The following is a 20,410-nucleotide window of genomic DNA, read 5'->3' on the forward strand; positions in this document are numbered from 1 at the left end:
AAAAAAAAAATTAGATTAGACAAAAAAAAAAATGAAAAACTCTACCTCTTTGACGGCAACGTTGTAAGCGTAGCGGGACGAGTTGATTTCCAAAATGAGATTGTCGCACAGCAATTTGTCTTCGTAGCCGCGCGTCAAACTGTCAATCACTTCGGCGAAAAAAACTGTCAAAAATCGGTGGGAAAAAGTGACATTTGACAGCAAAAAAAAATCAAAAATTTAGTTACGTTTCGTGTCGTCGGGGGGCGGCGACTGCGTGTGCGACAATTCGTCGTCCGTCGCGCTAAACGCGTCGTCGCTGTCGCAGTCTGACGTCATCGTGGCCTCGTGCGAGAGTAGAAGTGACGTGCGCACGCTCGGCGCCTCGTCCTCGTCGCTTGCGCGCAAGCGGTACGCGCGCGCGCCCAGTTTGTCGACGTCGTCGCCTGAAAGTGCGTTTTTTTTAAATTTTTTTTTTTAATTTTTATTTTTTTTTGGAAATTTGACAGCAGAAATGGATTCCCCGACCCCGAGTTAGTCGAAAACGAGTACAAACTTGGGGGAGTTAACTTGAAAAATAACCGAGTTATCAGGCTTTGAAACGCAGGCAGCGCCACCTGAAACTAAAAATAACTTTGTTATTTTTCAACTTAGACCCCCCGAGTGACCACTCGTTTTCGACTAATTTGGGGTCGCCGATTTCAATTCCGCTGTCGGAATTCACCCAACTGTCACCCAGCTCGAGTTTTTCCCACCTATTTCGCGACCGCGTGACCTGATTTGCCGGAAATTTGGCGTGGACTTGAGTATCGACTAAATGTTGCCACCCTAAAAATTTCAGCCTTCCAACTTGAAAAACGACCGAGTTATAGCAGTTTTGATACTCTCCATTGTAATGGAGAGTTATCATAAGTGGAATAACTTGCGAACGGAAAGTGATATCAAAAAACGGATTGCACCAGCGTGTTTGGAAGGAAAAACTCTTCCAAGAAGATAAAAAAAAAATATTTTTTTTCAAAAATTTTTGAATTTTTTTCTAAAATTTTTTTTTTTGGAAATTTGACAGCAGAAATGGATTTCCCGACCCCAAGTTAGTCGAAAACGAGTACAAACTCGGGGGAGTTAACTTCAAAAATAACCGAGTTGTCAGGCTTTGAAACGCAGGCAGCGCCACCTGAAACTAAAAATAACTTTGTTATTTTTCAACTTAGACCCCCCGAGTGACCACTCGTTTTCGACTAATTTGGGGTCGCCGATTTCAATTCCGCTGTTGGAATTTACCCAACTGTCACCCAGCTCGAGTTTTTGCTACCTATCTTGCGACCGCGTGACCTGATTTGTCGGAAATTTGGCGTGGACTTGAGTATTGACTAAATGTTGCCACCCTAAAAATTTCAGCCTTCCAACTTGAAAAACGACCGAGTTATAGCACTTTTGATACGCTCCATTGTAATGGAGAGTTATCATAAGTGGAATAACTTGCGAACGGAAAGTGATATCAAAAAACGGATTGCACCAGCGTGTTTGGAAGGAAAAACTCTTCCAAGAAGATAAAAAAAAAATAATTTTTTTCTAAAATTTTTGAATTTTTTTCTAAAATTTTCTTTTTTTGGAAATTTGACAGCAGAAATGGATTCCCCGACCCCAAGTTAGTCGAAAACGAGTACAAACTCGGGGGGGTTAACTTGAAAAATAACCGAGTTATCAGGCTTTGAAACGCAGGCAGCGCCACCTGAAACTAAAAATAACTTTGTTATTTTTCAACTTAGACCCCCCGAGTGACCACTCGTTTTCGACTAATTTGGGGTCGCCGATTTCAATTCCGCTGTCGGAATTTACCCAACTGTCACCCAGCTCGAGTTCCAAGAAAAAAAAAAAAAAAAAACTTACCAGGAAGCGACTGAACCAAAGCGTTGTCGATCAGCAAACCGGCATCGACAACCACGTCCTTGCCCAGAATCGAGCCGCCGGTGATTTTGGCGCCTTTTTGGACGCGACAGCCCGGTCCGATGACGCTCAACGACACGATGACGTCATCCTCGATTGTGACGTCATCCATGACGAAAGCGTCGTGCAGGGTGACGCGTGCGCCCACAGTCACGCGCGATCCGACCACGCTTCGGCGCAGTGACGTCGTCGCGCTTAATTGCGCGGACGTCGACACGGCCGAGTCGTCGTCGACAAACCGGTTTCTGTAAGAAAAATGTCATTTTGACTCGAGATAAGTGGGCCGTGTTTGTACTCGTTTTCGACTAATTTGGGGTCAAGGAATCCATTTCCACAGTCTGTTTGTCCGTATCTGTCACTCAGTTCGAGAAACTTAACTTTTCATAAAAATCTCGGTTAGGAAGAGAGTTACGCAAAAATGAACGTAACCACTGAATTCCCCGTCCCCGAATTAGTAGAAAACGAGTACAAACTCGACTTTTTAGAAAAAAATCAAAATGGCGCCGCCGGACGCCATTTTGCAATTTCCGCCATTTTGGATCAAATTAGACTAGGCTTGATGGTACTCGTTTTCGACTAATTCGGGGTCAAGGAATCCATTTCCAAAGTCTGTTTGTCCGTATCTGTCACTCAGTTCGAGAAACTTAACTTTTCATAAAAATCTCGGTTAGGAAGAGAGTTACGCAAAAATGAACGTAACCACTGAATTCCCCGTCCCCGAATTAGTAGAAAACGAGTACAAACTCGACTTTTTAGAAAAAAATCAAAATGGCGCCGCCGGACGCCATTTTGCAATTTCCGCCATTTTGGATCAAATTAGACTAGGCTTGATGGTACTCGTTTTCGACTAATTCGGGGTCAAGGAATCCATTTCCAAAGTCTGTTTGTCCGTATCTCTCACTCAGTTCGAGAAACTTAACTTTTCATAAAAATCTCGGTTAGGAAGAGAGTTACGCAAAAATGAACGTCACCACTGAATTCCCCGTCCCCGAATTAGTAGAAAACGAGTATAAACTCGACTTTTTGAAAAAAAATCAAAATGGCGCCGCTGGAGGCCATTTTGCAAATTCCGCCATTTTGGCTCAAAGTAGCCTAGGCTTGATGGTACTCGTTTTCGACTAATTCGAGGTCAGGCAATCCATTCCAGCTGTCAGATTTGACGTATCTGTCACTCAGTTCGAAAAACATGATCTGACGTCTTCTGAGCACTCGACCATCTATGTTTACTAAATTTCTGAGCTTCTAAGGTATGATTCCAAAAATCGTTGCAGGTCTGAGACACACATTTCGTATTTCTTTCGAGCTTCCGAGATCTATTTTAGAATTTCTGATCTGACAAAAATGTCTGATCCTAAAGGTGGTATTCAGACGTTTTGAGCCGGTAATTTCTGAGACATTTTTTTGGAAACTTTTGAAATTGGTCATTTTCAGACGTCTGAATCACAAATTTTAGATTTCTGAGCTTCTGAGCAAATTATTATCGGCCGTCTGAGCCACAAAGACATTCTTTCAAAATTCTGAGTCTAACCAGATTATACACTTCTGAGAGTTTTTTAAAAGTAATTTTGGATTCCTGAGTCCTTTTTGGTCTTCTGAGCTATTTTTTAAGTGATTTCTAAGTATTTTGAGCCATTTTAGCAAAAAACAGTATTTTTTCGGTTTTCTAAGTTATTTCTGTCTTCTGAGTCCTTTTTTGGTCTTCTGAGCTATTTTTTTAAGCCTTCTGAGTTATTTTAACAAATGACCCTCATTTTTGAGCTTCTAAAACTTTTTTAGTTCTTTTGTCTTCTGAGTTTTCTTTTCTGTGTCTTGTGAGTCATTTTGACAATTTATTAGTTTCTAAAGCTTCTTTATGTAATTTCTGCCTTCTGAGTCCTTTCTCGGTCGTCTGAGCTATTTTTCCACATGATTTTAAAGTCTTCTGAGTTTTTTCTAAAAATGTTTAAAATTTCTTTAGTTGGGTTTGTCTTCTGAGTCATTTTGACATTTTTTTTTTAGTTTCTAAGCTTCTTTATGTAATTTCTGTCTACTGAGTCTTTGGTTGGTCTTCTGAGCTACCTTTCCAGATGGATTTTTTTAGTCTTCTGAGTCATTTAAACAAATAATAAACCCTTATTTTGTTTGGTAAGCTTTTTAAAGTTATTTTTGTCTTCTGAGTAATTTTTAGTCTTCTGAGTCCTTTTAAGGCTTTTTGAGAAGATTTTAAAGTTTTCTGATCCATTTTAACAAATGACAGTCTTTTTTCAGTTTTTAAAGCTTGTTTTAGTTATTTATGTCTTCTGAGTCATTTTTGGTTTTCTGAGCTATTTTTTTTAGTCTTCTGAGTAATTTTAACAAATGACAGTCTTTTTTCAGTTTCTAAAACTACTTTAGTTGTTTTTGTCTCCTGAGATTGCTTTTCGTGTCTTCTGAGCCATTTTGACATTTTTTTAGTTTTTACAGCTTCATTACGTAATTTCTGTCTTCTGAGTCTTTAGTTGGTCTTCTCAGATACTTACTAAATATTTTTTAAGTCTTCTGAGTTATTTTTTTATAAAATGACACTCTGTTTTCGGGTTCTAAAATTTTCTTTAATAATTCCTGTCTTCTGAGTCTTTTTTGGTCTTCTGAGCTACTTTTCCAGATGATTTTTTTTAAGTCTTCTGAGCCATTTAAACGAATGAGTTTTCTTTTACTTTGGTAAACTTTTTTTAGGTTATTTTTGTCTTCTGAGTCCTTTTAAGACTTTTCCAGAAGATTTCAAGGTTATCTGAGCCATTTTAACAAATGACAGTGTTTTTTCGGTTTTTAAAGCTTGTTTTAGTTATTTACGTCTTCTGAGTCATTTTTGGTTTTCTGAGCTATTTTTTTGTGCTTTCTGAGTCATTTTGACAATTTTTTAGTTTCTAAACCGTTCTTATGTAATTTCTGTCTTCTGAGTCCTTTTTTTTTTGTCTTCTGAGCTAATTTCTTGCTTCTGAGTCATTTAAACAAATGATAACTCTCTTTTTAGTTTGTAAAACTTCTTCAAATTATTTTTGTCTTCTGAGTAATTTTTTATTCTTCTGAGCCGTTTCTAGACTTCTGAGCTACTTTTCCAGAAGATTTACAAGTTTTCTGAGCCATTTTAACAAAAAACACTTTTTTTCAGTTTCTAAAACTCCTTCAAGTCATTTTTTTCTTCTGAGTCATTTTTTTGGTCTTTTGAGTCATTTTGACCATTTTTAGTCATTTTTCAGTTTCTGAGCTCCTTTACGTTAGTCGGTCTTCCGAGACATTCTGGTTTTCTGAGCCACTTTTTTCAAACGCTACTTTCATTCTTCTGAGTCGTTGTACGTAAAAACACATTGCACCACTGAATTCCCCGTCCCCGAATTAGTAGAAAACCAGTACAAACTCGACTTTTTGAAAAAAAATCAAAATGCGCCACTGGGCGCCATTTTGCAAATTCCGCCATTTTGGCTTGAGATAAAGGGGTCGTGTTTGTACTCGTTTTCGACTAATTCGGGGTCAGGGAATCCATTTCCGCAATCAGTGTGTCCGTATCTGTCACTCAGTTCAAGAAACTTGATTTTTCGTAAAAATCTCGGTTAGGAAAAGAGTTACGCAAAAATGAACGACACCACTGAATTCCCCGTCCCCGAATTAGTAGAAAACGAGTACAAAGTCGACTTTGTGGAGAAAAATCAAAATGGCGCCACTGGGCGCCATTTTGCAAATTCCGCCATTTTGGATGGAGATAAAGGGGCCGTGTTTGTACTCGTTTTCGACTAATTCGGGGTCAGGGAATCCATTTCCGCAATCAGTGTGTCCGTATCTGTCACTCAGTTCAAGAAACTTGACTTTTCGTAAAAATCTCGGTTAGGAAAAGAGTTACGCAAAAATGAACGTAACCACTGAATTCCCCGTCCCCGAATTAGTAGAAAACGAGTACAAACTCGACTTTTGCGAAAAAAATCAAAATGGCGCTACCGGGCGCCATTTTGCAAATTCCGCCATTTTGGCTTGAGATAGCCCAGGCTTCATGGTACTCGTTTTCGACTAATTCGGGGTCAAGGAATCCATTGCCACCATCAGATTTCCGCTAACTCTTACCAGTGACGAGAAAAATACAAAATGGCCGCCAAAAACCACTTACCGTTTACTGGACGGTTCCAACGGGTGAATCCAACGATTTTTCAGTTCCACGCTGCAAAAACCACACTTAGTCTACACTTTTTACCAGAAAAAACACAAACCTGATCGACTGGTAAGTGCGCCAATTGTGGATGGCGCCACCGTAGCTGTCGCCTGTCAAAATGTGACAGTAAACGGTGCTGCCCATAATCTCCTCGTTCATCAGCAGGCAACGGACAAAGTCGTCTTTGGTCTGAAAGTCGAAATTGTCGGAGAAGAGCGGCAACACCGCAGACGAACAAACGGCAACGTTGCTGTCCTTCAAGTTGTGACGTAACGACACCGACGGATGGTCCAAGAAGATTTCCTGTCGACATGGAATATCTCGAAAACGGTAGGAGATAACAAAAAACGGATTGCGCCAGCGTGTTGGGGAGGAAAAATTCAATTTATAAAAAAAATTTAAATTTTTTTTTTTTTTTTCAATTTTTTTTTTTTTTTTTGTTGTAGACATGAAATATCTCGAAAACGGTACGAGTTAGAAAAAAACGGATTGCGCCAGCGTGTTGGGAAGGAAAAATTCAATTTATAAAAAAAATTTAAAAATTTTTTAATTTTTTTATTTTATTATTTTTTTTTTTTAATTTTATTTATTTTTTTTCGTTGTAGACATGAAATATCTCTAAAACGGTACGAGTTAGAAAAAAACGGATTGCGCCAGCGTGTTGGGGAGGAAAAATTCAATTTATAAAAAAAATTTAATTTTTTTTTTTTTTTTTCAATTTTTTTTTTTTTTTTTGTTGTAGACATGAAATATCTCGAAAACGGTACGAGTTAGAAAAAAACGGATTGCGCCAGCGTGTTGGGAAGGAAAAATTCAATTTATAAAAAAAATTTAAAAATTTTTTAATTTTTTTATTTTATTATTTTTTTTTTTTAATTTTATTTATTTTTTTTCGTTGTAGACATGAAATATCTCGAAAACGGTACGAGTTAGAAAAAAACGGATTGCGCCAGCGTGTTGGGAAGGAAAAATTCAATTTATAAAAAAATTTAAAAATTTTTTAATTTTTTTATTTTATTATTTTTTTTGTTTAATTTTATTTTTTTTTTTTTCGTTGTAGACATGAAATATCTCTAAAACGGTACGAGTTAGAAAAAAACGAATTGCGCCAGCGTGTTGGGGAGGAAAAATTCAATTTATAAAAAAAAATTAAATTTTTTTTTTTTTTTTTAATTTTTTTTTTTTTTCCAAAAAACATTTTTTTAATAAATTTTCAAATTTTTTTTTTAATTCTTTTTTTTTTCATTTTTTTTTTTTCCAAAAAACATTTTTTTAATAAATTTTCAAAAATTTTTTTTTTCAAAATTTTTTACAATTCTTTTTTTTTAAATTTTTTATTTTCCAAAAAACATTTTTTTGATAAATTTTCAATTTTTTTTTTTTTTTTTCCAAAAAACATTTTTTTAATAAATTTTTAAATTATTATTTTTTTTTTTCCATTTTTTTTTTTCCAAAAAACATTTTTTTATAGAAAATCTTACCAAAGGAAAATCCATTTTTCTTCCGGAATTTGTAGCGATTTTCTTGTGAAACAGCACTCGATTGGCTTGATTAGTGGCGATCAGAATTTGGTCTTCTGGACACAAACTGCGATGGCCCAGAGCAGTTTCCTGGTAAATCAGGGTCATGGCGGCGCCCCGGTCCGTCTGACATACGTCACTGTAACGTTGTCAGATTGGTGAATGCGCCGCGCACGCGGTTTGGATGTGTTCTTTTCGAGAAATTGAAGTTTCGCGAACTGAGTGACAGATACCGTCAAAATGACTGCAGAAATGGATTCCCTGACCCCGAATTAGTCGAAAACGAGTACCATCAAGCCTGGGCTATCTCAAGCCAAAATGGCGGAAACTAGAAAAATGGCGCCCGCAAGCGTCATTTTGACATTTTCGTAAAAAATCGAGTTTGTACTCGTTTTCCACTAAATCGAGGACGAGGAATTCACTGGTGACACTAATTTTCGTGTATCTTGCGCAGAAACTCAGTTTTTCGCAAAAAACTTCCTAAAATCAAGTTTCTCGAACCGAGTGACAGATACGTCAAATCTGACAGCGGGGATGGATTCCCCGTCCCCGAATTAGTCGAAAACGAGTACCATGAAGCCTGGGCTATCTCAAGCCAAAATGGCGGAAATTAGCAAAATGGCGCTCAAAAGCGTCATTTTGACATTTTCGTAAAAAATCGAGTTTGTACTCGTTTTACACTAAATCGAAGACGAGGAATTCACTGGTGCCACTAATTTTCTTGTATCTTGCGCAGAAACTCAGTTTTTCACAAAAAACTTCCTAAAATGAAGTTTCGCGAACTGGGTGACAGATACGTCAAATCTGACAGCGGGAATAAATTCCCCGTCCGCGAGTTAGTCGAAAACGAGTACCATCAAGCCTGGGCTATCTCAAGCCAAAATGGCGGAAATTTTCAAAATGGCGCCTAACACCAAGCGAACACATCCAAACCGTTCCGGTCGTCTAATTTCACCTGTGTTTTTTCAAAAGCGGCCGCAAATTCACGTTGGACAGCACGCCGGGCTCGCAAAGCACGAAATCGCCCCTCAACAGCCCTTTCGCGTCCAAATCCCTCAAACAATCGCCGAAGGACCGACAACTTTCCGAAACGATCACGTGCACTTTCATATTCACCGACCAGCCGACCGTTTCTTTGACACTTTTACTGCAAAAAAAAATGACACAATTCTGACAGTAAAATGACAGATCAAATGTCAAAATGGACAATTGTTTTGACAGTTTTGACAGCTGTCACAACTGAGAGAGAGACGGTTAAAAGTCAATTTTGACAGTTTAGACACCAAAATGACAGTTGTACATAATTTTGACAGATTCGATTACAAAAATGACTGTTTTGACAGTTCGAAAGTCATAATGACAGTTGTAGACAATTTTTGACAGAATAAACGTCAAAATGACATTTGCAACATTTTTGACAGTTCTAAATAATTTTGACAGTTGCCAACTGAAAATTATTGGATGAAAACAATTTTGACAGCTTGAACGTCAAAATGACAGGAAAAAAACCATTTTGACATTTTTGACAGTCTAAACGTCAAAATGACAGTTTTGACAGTTGCCAACTGAGAGAGACAGGTAAAGACCAATTTTGACAGCTTAAACGTCAAAATGACAGTTGTACATAATTTTGACAGATTCGATTACAAAAATGACTGTTTTGACAGCTCCAACGTCAGAATGACAGTTGGAGACAATTTTTGACAGTCTAAACGTCAAAATGACAGTTTTGACAGTTGCCAACTGAGAGAGACAGGTAAAAACCAATTTTGACACTTTAGACACCAAAATGACAGTCGTACATAATTTTGACAGATTCAATTACAAAAATGACTGTTTTGACAGCTCCAACGTTAGAATGACAGTTGGAGACAATTTTTGACAGAATAAACGTCAAAATGACATTTGCCACAAAATTTGACAGCGTCAAACGGTTTGACATAAAATGACAGGTTAATAACCAATTTTGACAACTCGAACGTCAAAATGACAGTTGTAGGTAATTTTTTGACAGATTCAACTTTAAAAATGACAGGTGTAGCCAGTTTTTGACAGCCAAGTCATTATGACAGGAGTTTTGACAGTCTAAACGTCAAAATGACGATTGCAACTTTTTTGACAGTTCCACAACAATTTTGACAGTTGCCAACTGAAAATTATTGAATGAAAACAATTTTGACAGCTTAAACGTCAAAATGACAGTTATAGACAATTTTTGACAGTCGACATGTCAAAGCGACAGTTGAAGACAATTTTTGACAGCTGTCAACTGAGAGAGAGACAGTTAAAAGTAAATTTTGACAGTTTAGACGTTAAAATGACAGTTGTAGGTAATTTTGACAGTTCCCCCACCTGATGTGACGTTTGATTTCGGCCACGTGACTGCAACAAAAGAGAAACGTCTCCTCGACGCCACCTAGCGACAGAAATTCCAACGTGTAATCGATCAGCGGCTTGTTCACCACCGGAAACAGGCTCTGCAACAAGAAAAATGACAGTTTTTTGACATTTTTTGACAGAACAAAAGTCAAAATGACAGTATTTGACAACTTTGACAGTTTAAATGTCAAAATGACTAATTTTTGACAGCTCCCAGCTTGAAAATGACATTCTTAAACAATTTTGACAGAACTAATAAAAAAATGACAGTTTTAGTTAATTTTGACGGTTTGAATGTCAAAATGACAGCTCCAACCCGATTTGACAGGTACAACGTGAAAAAAAAAACAATCCGAGTTTCGACGTCAAATTAACACATTTTTGACAGCTGTCACACCACACTAAACTGTCATTTAAGTGTCAACTGTCAAAATAACAATTTTGACAGTTCAGTCCGGTTTTCAACTTGAAACGTATCGCACGTCTGTTTCGTGGGCGCCATTTTGTGTCGCTAAGAAACCACGTTTCTTGAAACGGTGTACAGAGAAATTTGAAGTTGACGACCGAACTCCGCAGCCGGTCGAGTGGAGATGGTGGGAGCTCTAAGTGGAAATGTCGATTCCTAAAAGTCTACGGGGAGTTGTCTTGTGCGGTGCACTTCCAGGAGGTGGAAAGGGTGAAAACCTAGGAGAAGACCACGTGGATGTGACAGTGACGGTTATAGTTTCCACGAGGAAGGACTACATCTTTTGCTCGGATCGTGCCTTTAAGCGATTTTTTAGAACTTTTAGTAGCTATCTGGGGCTCAGGGGCACAAGCCCGACTATCTGAGCCTCTTTCGTATCGAGCTGGCAGAATACCCTAGTTGGTAACGCCATTAAACAGAGCAAAAAAAAAAAAAAAAATTTTGACAGTATAAACACAAAAATGACAGCTGGAAAGATTTTTGACAGACGCTACGTTAAAAATAACATTTTCAACTATTTTGACAGTTCCAATGTTAAAGTGACATATTTTTGACAGTTTCAACCTTAAAAATGACAGTTTTTTGACAGAACAAAAGTCAAAATGACACTAAAATGACAACTTTGACAGTTTAAATGTCAAAACGACAGTCGCAACTACTGTTTGACGGTTAAATCACAAAATGACTAATTTTTGACAGCTCCCACCTCGAAAATGACATTCTTAAACAATTTTGACAGAATTAATAGAAAAATGACAGCTCCAAGCCCATTTGACAGGTACAACGTGAAAAAAAGAGATTAACACATTTTTGACAGCTGTCACACCACACTAAACTGTCATTTATGTGACAACTGTCAAAATTGTTATTTTGACAGTATAAACACAAAAATGACAGCTGAAAAGATTTTTGACAGATGCTACGTTAAAAATAACATTTTCAACTATTTTGACAGTTCCAATGTTAAAGTGACATATTTTTGACAGTTTCAACCTTAAAAATGACAGTTTTAGACACATTTGACAGTTTCAAGCTTCACAATGACAGTTTTGAAAGTTTCAAACAATTTCAATAATTCAAATGTCAAAATGACAATTTTTGACAGTTTAAATCCTAAAATGACAAGTTTGTGATGATTACAATACAAAAAATGACACTTTTGGACAATTTAAACGTCAAAATTACTGCTTTTGACAGTTTAAAATCTCAAAATGACACTTTCGGGCAATATTGACAATTTCAATATCAAAATGACAATTTTTGACACTTTTGACAGCTGTCATTTTTAGGCCACACTCTGGGCTACAATCTGTCAAAAAAAACCAACTCGCCAACTGTCAAAATAACCGAGTTATCGGCTGTCAAAGTGACAGTAGAACAAATAGTTAGGTTCTAGTGCATCCGAGCGAATTTCGTGCCATAACTCGGTTAGTTGTCATTTCTCGTACAAATTTGACAGTTGACAGTTTGTAGAGAACACTCTGGGCTACAATCTGTCAAAAAAATCAACTCGCCAACTGTCAAAATAACCGAGTTATCGGCTGTCAAAGTGACAGTAAAACAAATAGTTAGGTTCTAGTGCATCCGGGCAAATTTCGTGCCATAACTCGGTTAGTTGTCATTTCTCGTACAAATTTGACAGTTGACAGTTTGTAGGGAACACTCTGCGCTACAATCTGTCAAAAAAATCAACTCGCCAACTGTCAAAATAACGTCAAAATTTGACATTAAAGACAACATTGCATTTACTAGGTGCCACTCGACTTGGTTCACTTTGACAGCTCGTGATTCTGTCATTTTGACAGTTACGTCGGTCTAGTTTTGACCAAATTGTAGTACTTTCAATTGTCCACCCAGTAACTGTCAAAAAAATCGCGTGACAAGCTGTCAAAGTGACAAATGTCAAATTTTGTCAAGTCACCTTTTAACTGTCAATAACTCAGTTATTTGACATTTCTCGTAAAATTACTATATGAGGTGATTGAAAGAAAATTAAAATAGCTTTAAACTGGTTTTTTGAACCACCCTGTAACTGTCAAAATAACCGAGTTACAAGCTGTCAAAGTGACAACTGTCATTATCAGATTAAGCAATTTTTTAATTCCGGTTAATCACTTTTTAATTGTCAATATCTCGGTTATTTGACATTTTTCCTAAAAACTCTATAGAAAGTGATCGCAAGAGGAGTGAAAGAGCTACAATCTGTCAAAAAAATCACAACGCCAACTGTCAAAATAACCGAGGTACGAGCTGTCAAAGTACTAGAAACCCCCAAAACACTGAAACAGGTACGATCCGAGTTACAGCTCGATGAGTAAGGATTTTGACACTTGTCACATGGTGAGGATCTGTCAGAAACGTCAATTAATCTGTCATTGAAGTGACAGCTGTCAAAATGTCACCCATCGAGCTGTCAAAGTACTAGAAACCCCCAAAACACTGAAACAGGTACAATCCGATTTACAGCTCGATGGATGGAAATTTTGACAGCTGTCACATGGTCAGGGCCTGTCAGAAACGTCACTCGAGCTGTCACTAACGTGACAACTGTCAAAATTGCTTCCAGCGAGCTGTAAACACACTCTCCGAGGAATGGCAGTGAACCCGAGCAGTTTAGTGGGGTTTTTTGACTAAACTGTCAATTTTTGACTGTAAGCTGTCAGTTTGACTGTCAATGCACAAACTGACAGCTGTCATTACAGTGATTTTCACCTTGAATCAACCCTCGTGTACTCGTACCAGGTTATTTCATGAAATTGGCTTGATTTGAGTGGTTCGAAGGAAAAAAAACCATCTGGAAAGCAAACTGAGCTGGTTTCAGGGGGTGGGAGCCCCCTAAAACGCTGCCAAACCCCCCAAATTGCTTTAAACCACTCGAGTAGTCACTGTAAAGCTCGTTTCACTCGGTTAACCCCCCCAGAGGGGGTAGAAAGCGTTCTACAAGCTAAAACCCCCCCAGAGGGGGTGGAAAGCGTTTTACAAGCCAAAACAAGCCACTTACCGGCGGTAGATCGTCGGAAAGAGGGGCAAACTCCCCCTCGAAGGTGTCAGCGACCAAAACAGCTTGCACCCCATTCTCGTTGCCTTTAACCGCACTTTTGGGGCACATAACTCACTCGGGACTGTCCCACCAGGCTTTTAACGCCCAAAACACCACAAAAACACTGGAAAAACCTTAAATTTGGGGCCCCCGCACTGTTTTTGGTTTACACCCCTCTAAAGTTGGGTTAGATTGCCACCGGACTGACATTTGACAGTTCAATGACGTACGTCACTCCCGCGTAAGCTGGGAGTGACATTTGACAGTTGACTGGTTGACAATTCCCATTTTTCAGGTTAATTCACTTGTTAGGGTTAGCTGGGGGTTAGTGGGGGGTTAAACTAGCCCTAAGAGGGTAAAAGGGGTGGCTGGAAGGGGGGCGAAGCCCCAAAAAACACAAAAACCCCAATTTTCTTGACAGTTCATCTGTCATCCGTCATTGCGCTGTCAAGCGTCAAATCCACCGCCCAAACCACAACAATAACTTATTTTTGGTGTTTATTTAGTGTTTTTGATCGGTTTTCGGGTGTTTCGGTGCGTAATCCAGTGTTTTACAGTGTTGGTGCTGTGGCAGGTAGGCAAAATCCAGTTTTTCCGCTTTTTTTGCCCCGCAAAATGTCCGTGTTCCACCCACTTTTCCAGTGTTTTCAGCCCTTTTCCCGGCTTGTTTACTCAAAATTTAGTGTTTTCCCTGCTAAATCAGGCTGGGAACACCCCAAAACACCGACTGGAACACTGTTCCAGCAGGGAAAAACACTTAAACAGCCTCTCCGAGGCCCAAAAAGGTTTACATGTTTTTTCGTGGAAATCAGGCCTAAAACACCAGATTTTTAGTGTTTTTTTCACTGAATTAGCTTTAGAACACCCTAAAGTACACTGTGTGACACTTTTCCACCCTCAAAAAGCACTAAAACAGCTCCTCGAGAGTGTAAAGTGGTTTTTAAGGTTAGTCGAGGAAGAGGGGCCTAAAAATGGTCACATAACCTCAAATTTAGTCTAGTTTTCACTGAATTAGCTTTAGAACACCCTAAAATACACTGTGTGACACATTTCCACCTTTGAAAAACACTTAAACAGCCTCTCCGAGGGCAAAAAAGGTTTACATGTTTTTTCGTAGAAATGAGGCCTAAAACACCAGATTTTTAGTGTTTTTTTCACTGAATTAACCTCAAAACACCCTAAAATACACTGGGTGACACTTTTCCACCCTCAAAAAGCACTAAAACTGCTCCTCGAGGGTGTAAAGTGGTTTTTAAGGTTAGTCGAGGAAGAGGGGCCTAAAAACAGTCACTTAACCTCAAATTTTGTCTTGTTTTCACTGAATTAACCTTAAAACACCCTAAAATACACTGTGTGAGACATTTCCACCCTCGAAAAACACTTAAACAGCCTCTCCGAGGCCCAAAAAGGTTTACATGTTTTTTCGTGCAAATGAGGCTTAAAACACCAGAATTTTAGTGTTTTTTTTCACTGAATTACCTTAAAACACCGTAAAATACACTATAGGACACTTTTCCACCCTCGAAAAGCACTAAAACAGCTCCTCGAGGGTGTAAAGTGGTTTTTAAGGTTAGTCGAGGAAGAGGGGCCTAAAAATGGTCACATAACCTCAAATTTAGTCTAGTTTTCACTGAATTAACCCTAAAATACACTGTGTGACACTTTTCCAGGCTGAAAAGCACTAAAAGAGGTATAAAACAACAGTAAAATGAGACCCCCGAGAGTATGACACCCATCGAGCTGCAAAATGCACTTTGTACCCATTTTGACAGCTCGTAACTCGGTTATTTTGACAGTTATCGAGTTGATTTTTTTGACAGGTTGTAGCTGGGAGTGTCCCCTACAAACTGTCAGATGACAAGTTTGTTGGAAAAATGTCAACTAACCGAGTTATTGTCGGTTGAATGGTGACTTGACAAAAATTGACATTTGTCACTTTGACAGCCTGTAACTGGGTTATTATGACAGTTACGGGATGGTTCAAAACACCAGTTTAAAGCTCGTTTAATTCTCTTTCGATCACTTTCTATAGTAATTTTACGAGAAATGTCAAATAACCGAGTTATTGACAGTTGAAAGGTGACTTGACAAAAATTGACATTTGTCACTTTGATAGCTTGTAACGCGGTTATTTTGACAATTACAGGGTGGACAATTTAAAGAACTACAATTTGGTGAAAACTAGAGTGACGTAACTGTCAAAATGACAGAATTACGAGCTGTCAAAGTGAACCAAGTCGAGTGGCACCTAGTAAATGCAATGTTGTCTTTAATGTCAAATTTTGACGTTATTTTGACAGTTGGCGAGTTGATTTTTTTGACAGATTGTAGCCCAGAGTGTCCTCTACAAACTGTCAACTGTCAAATTTGTGCGAGAAATGACAACTAACCGAGTTATGGCACGAAATTTGCCCGGATGCACTAGAACCTAACTATTTGTTCTACTGTCACTTTGACAGGCTGCAACTCGGTTATTTTGACAGTTGGCGAGTTGATTTTTTTGACAGTTTGTAGCCCAGAGTGTCCTCTACAAACTGTCAACTGTCAAATTTGTGCGAGAAATGACAACTAACCGAGTTATGGCACGAAATTTGCCCGGATGCACTAGAACCTAACTATTTGTTCTACTGTCACTTTGACAGCCGATAACTCGGTTATTTTGACAGTTGGCGAGTTGATTTTTTTGACAGGTTGTAGCCCATAGTGCGGTCTAAAAATGACAGCTGTCAAAAGTGTCAAAAATTATCAACTGTCAAATGTGTCTAAAACTGTCATTTTTAAGGTTGAAACTGTCAAAAATATGTCACTTAAGATTGGAACTGTCAAAATTATTTAAAATATTATTTTTGACGCAGCAACTGTCAAAAGTGTGTCCAGCTGTCATTTTTCTGTTTACGCTGTCAAAATTGTCTAAAAACTGTCATTTTACTGTCAAATTTATGTAAATGTCATTTTTTTACGTGGGAACTGTCAAAAATACGTTATTTTAAGATTTCTTCTGTCAAAACTTGCGCGAAAAGTGTCATTTTAAAGCTCCAACTGTCAAAAGTGTCTAAAGCTGTCATTTTTAGTTGCCCTACTGTCAAAATGTTATTTTTGATTTTTGCAACTGTCAAAAAATATGTCACTGTCAAATTGGTTTTGTCAAAAGTCATTTTGACGTTTAAACTGTCACCGGATAGTTTTGACAGAGGCAACTGTCAAAAATTTAAAAAGTCAATTTTTTTTGGCAGAAAAATCAAAAAGTGCGAGAGAGAGAGCAACAGAATGACGTCATTGTTCGATCAGCTGGAGCAAGTGACGTTTCACAGCAAAACCCGATCGGATTTGGTAAGTGTCTCAACTTTGACGCCCTCTAGCGGCCAAACGCCCAAACCAATCGAGTCGTGTGACCATATTTTTGGAAAGCTCACACTGTCAGCTAACTTTTTTATTCAATGACATTTCGACGTCAGCTGTCAAATAAGCGAGTTATTTGACGTGAAACGAGTTGGTGCACTGGAAATTTGAGGAAAGTGGGTAGTTGCAACTTTGACGCCCTCTAGCGGCCAAACGCCCAAACCAATCGAGTCGTGTAATCATATTTTTGGAAAGCTCACACTGTCAGCTATCTTTTCTATTCAATGACATTTCGACGTCAGCTGTCAAATAAGCGAGTTATTTGACGTGAAACGGATTGGTACGCGAAATTTTTCTCTTCTCGACAAAAATGACGTTTGACAGGTGATTTTTGACAGAATCGGTTCGAATTTTTTCCAGTCCGATTTTGACAGTTTGCCGGGGGAGAACGACGTGCCGATTTTCACCAAATCCAAGAAGGATTTCACTGCGCCGGACAAAATCAGCCACGTTGCCATATCGAACAAATTGATGGTGATCGTCATGACCAATCACGTGCTACTCCGGATCAACTTGCGCACTCCAAACGAACGAAGCGGTAACGTTTTTTGTTTTTCAGCTTCTGTCAACTGTCAAAATGGTTGAAATTTGACAGAAATGTCACTTTTTTTACAGAAATACTGTTAAAATTACTTGTTTATGTCGAAAAAAACTGTCAAATGTCATTTCTGTCAAAAATTTCGACATTTGACAGAAATACTGTCAAAATTGCTTGTTTATGTCGAAAAAACGGTCAAATATCATTTCTGTCAAAAATTGACGTTTCTGTCAACAATTTTGACTTTTGTCAGAAATGTCACTTTTTTGACAGAAATACTGTTAAAATTGCTTGTTTATGTCAAAAAAAACCGGTCAAATGTCGTTTCTGTCAAAAATTTCGACATTTTACAGAAATACTGTTAAAATTGCTTGTTTATGTCAAAAAAAACGGTCAAATGTAATTTCTGTCAAAAATTTAGGTTTCTGTCAACAATTTTGACTTTTGTCAGAAATGTCACTTTTTTGACAGAAATACTGTTAAAATTGCACGTTTATGTCAAAAAAACGGTCAAATGTCATTTCTGTCAAAAATTTCGACATTTGACAGAAACTTCACTTTTTGACAGAAATACCGTTAAAATTGCTTGTTTATGTCAAAAAAACGGTCAAATGTCGTTTCTGTCAAAAATTTCGACATTTAACAGAAACGTCACTTTTTGACAGAAATACTGTTGAAATTGCATGTTTATGTCGAAAAAACGGTCAAATGTCGTTTCTGTCAAAAATTTCGACATTTGACAGAAACGTCACTTTTTTGACAGAAATACTGTTAAAATTGCTGGTTTATGTCAAAAAAACCGGTCAAATGTCATTTCTGTCAAAAATTTCGACATTTGACAGAAATACTGTTAAAATTGTTTGTTTCTGTCTAAAAAAAAATGGGCAAATGTCATTTCTGTCAAAAAATTTAATATTTGACAGAAACGTAACTTTTTGACAGAAATACTGTTAAAATTGCTTGTTTATGTCAAAAACACGGTCAAATGTCATTTCTGTCAAAAATTGACGTTTCTGTCAACAATTTTGACTTTTGTCAGAAATGTCACTTTTTTGACAGAAATAGTGTTAAAATTGCATGTTTATGTCAAAAAAAACGGTCAAATGTCATTTCTGTCAAAAATTTCGACATTTGACAGAAACGTCACTTTTTGACAGAAATACTGTTAAATTTGCTTGTTTATGTCAAAAAAACGGTCAAATGTCATTTCTGTCAAAAATTGACGTTTCTGTCAACAATTTTGACTTTTTTCAGAAATGTCACTTTTTTGACAGAAATACTGTTAAAATTGCATGTTTATGTCAAAAAAACGGTCAAATGTCATTTCTGTCAAAAATTTCGACATTTGACAGAAACGTCACTTTTTGACAGAAATACTGTTAAATTTGCTTGTTTATGTCAAAAAAACGGTCAAATGTCATTTCTGTCAAAAATTGACGTTTCTGTCAACAATTTTGACTTTTGTCAGAAATGTCACTTTTTTGACAGAAATACTGTTAAAATTGCATGTTTATGTCAAAAAAACGGTCAAATGTCATTTCTGTCAAAAATTTCGACATTTGACAGAAACGTCACTTTTTGACAGAAATACTGTTAAATTTGCTTGTTTATGTCAAAAAAACGGTCAAATGTCATTTCTGTCAAAAATTGACGTTTCTGTCAGAAATGTTGACTTTTGACAGAAATGTCATTTTTTTGACAGGAATAGTGTTAAATTGCATTTTTATGTCAAAAAAACGATCAAATGTCATTTCTGTCAAAAATTTCGACATTTGACAGAAACGTCACTTTTTGACAGAAATACTGTTAAATTTGCTTGTTTATGTCAAAAAAACGGTCAAATGTCATTTCTGTCAAAAATTGACGTTTCTGTCAGAAATGTTGACTTTTGACAGAAATGTCATTTTTTTGACATTTGACCGATTTTTGACAGCAACGTCAATTTTGACAGAAATACCATTTTAATGCGACAATTTGACTGATTTTTGACACCGAATGTCATTTGAATGACAGAAATTACATTTTGACAGAAATTGCGCTGTCAAAATTCACCCAAAACCGGCTGTCAAACGTGTTTTTGGACCCGTCCGGCAATCACGTGTTACTCACCTTCCTGCCCCGCAATCGGACAATGGACGCGCCCGAACTGATGTATCTGTCACGGAAATCGGACAAGGTCAAGCCCTGTCATAAGGTAAGTGTCAAATTCGGTTGTCAACTGTCAAAATTTTTTTTGTTTTGTTTTTTTGACGTTTTGTTGCAGTTGAGAGGAAACGAATTTACCGCGGTCGCTTGGAATCGTTTGAACGATTCCGACGTCAACACCGGTCCCATTTTGCTCGGTGAGTGATTTTGACACTTGACATCAATTTGTCCAACTTTTTTGTTTTTTGAGCTAGAGCGTTCATCTTACCGTCATTTTATGTTAAAATTTCCCGGAAAACACTCTGGTGAAGTCGGTTTTGTGATATCTCAAAAACTATTAGAGCAGAAATTTCACTTTTTTATGTTTAATTCGCAAGCAACTCGGCCGAGTTTGGAGATATGGGAAATCTGACTGCGGATTTGAAATCGGCGACCCCAAATTAGTCGAAAACGAGTGGTCACTTGCGGGGTCTAAATTAAAAATCAAAAAAGTTGCGAGCGGAAAGTGTTTTGTCCGCACTAAAAACCAACTTTTTTGCTTTTTGAGCTAGAGCGCCCATCTTACCGTCATTTTATGTTAAAATTTCCCGGAAAACACTCCGGTGAAGTCCGTTTTCTGATATCTTCAAAACTAACCGAGTTAGAGCAAAAATTTCACATTTTAACCACTAATTTGCCAGTAACTCGTCCAGGTTACTAGATACATAAATTTTGACTGCGGATTTGAAATCAGCGACCCCAAATTAGTCGAAAACAAGTGGTCACTTGGGGGGTCTAAATTAAAAAACAAAAAAGTTGAGCGCGGAAAGTGCTTTGCGCACACTAAAAACCAACTTTT

The 20,410-nt window shown here is 37.6% G+C and overlaps 2 protein-coding genes across 3 annotated transcripts in view; one reads left to right on the plus strand and one right to left on the minus strand.

The window, feature by feature from the left end:
- On the minus strand, positions 1-13,692 carry LOC145738444 (translation initiation factor eIF2B subunit epsilon-like). The gene is made up of 9 exons (XM_081993270.1): positions 13,452-13,692; positions 9,958-10,082; positions 8,561-8,752; positions 7,567-7,744; positions 6,144-6,388; positions 6,044-6,094; positions 1,870-2,171; positions 228-425; positions 1-164 (listed from the first exon to the last, which is right to left on the minus strand). The coding sequence occupies exons 1-9, from the start codon at positions 13,557-13,559 to the stop codon at positions 16-18; spliced, it is 1,548 nt and encodes a 515-aa protein (XP_081849396.1). The 5' UTR covers positions 13,560-13,692; the 3' UTR covers positions 1-15.
- A 135-nt stretch (positions 13,693-13,827) lies between these two features.
- LOC145738440 (vacuolar protein sorting-associated protein 18 homolog) overlaps positions 13,828-20,410 on the plus strand; it is a 35,161-nt gene continuing 28,578 nt past the window's right edge. The window contains exons 1-5 of one of the 2 annotated variants that reach the window (XM_081993264.1): positions 13,828-14,064; positions 16,724-16,820; positions 17,250-17,427; positions 19,458-19,621; positions 19,691-19,769. In XM_081993264.1, coding sequence (XP_081849390.1) covers positions 16,758-16,820; positions 17,250-17,427; positions 19,458-19,621; positions 19,691-19,769 — 484 coding nt within the window. In that variant the 5' untranslated portion in view covers positions 13,828-14,064; positions 16,724-16,757. The remainder of the gene's footprint in view (positions 14,065-16,723; positions 16,821-17,249; positions 17,428-19,457; positions 19,622-19,690; positions 19,770-20,410) is intronic. The other variant, XM_081993263.1, reaches the window with a different exon arrangement.

Source organism: Ips typographus, linkage group LG15 (assembly GCF_016097725.1).
Source record: "Ips typographus isolate SLU linkage group LG15, UJ_Ityp_2.0, whole genome shotgun sequence".
NCBI lineage: Eukaryota > Metazoa > Arthropoda > Insecta > Coleoptera > Curculionidae > Ips > Ips typographus.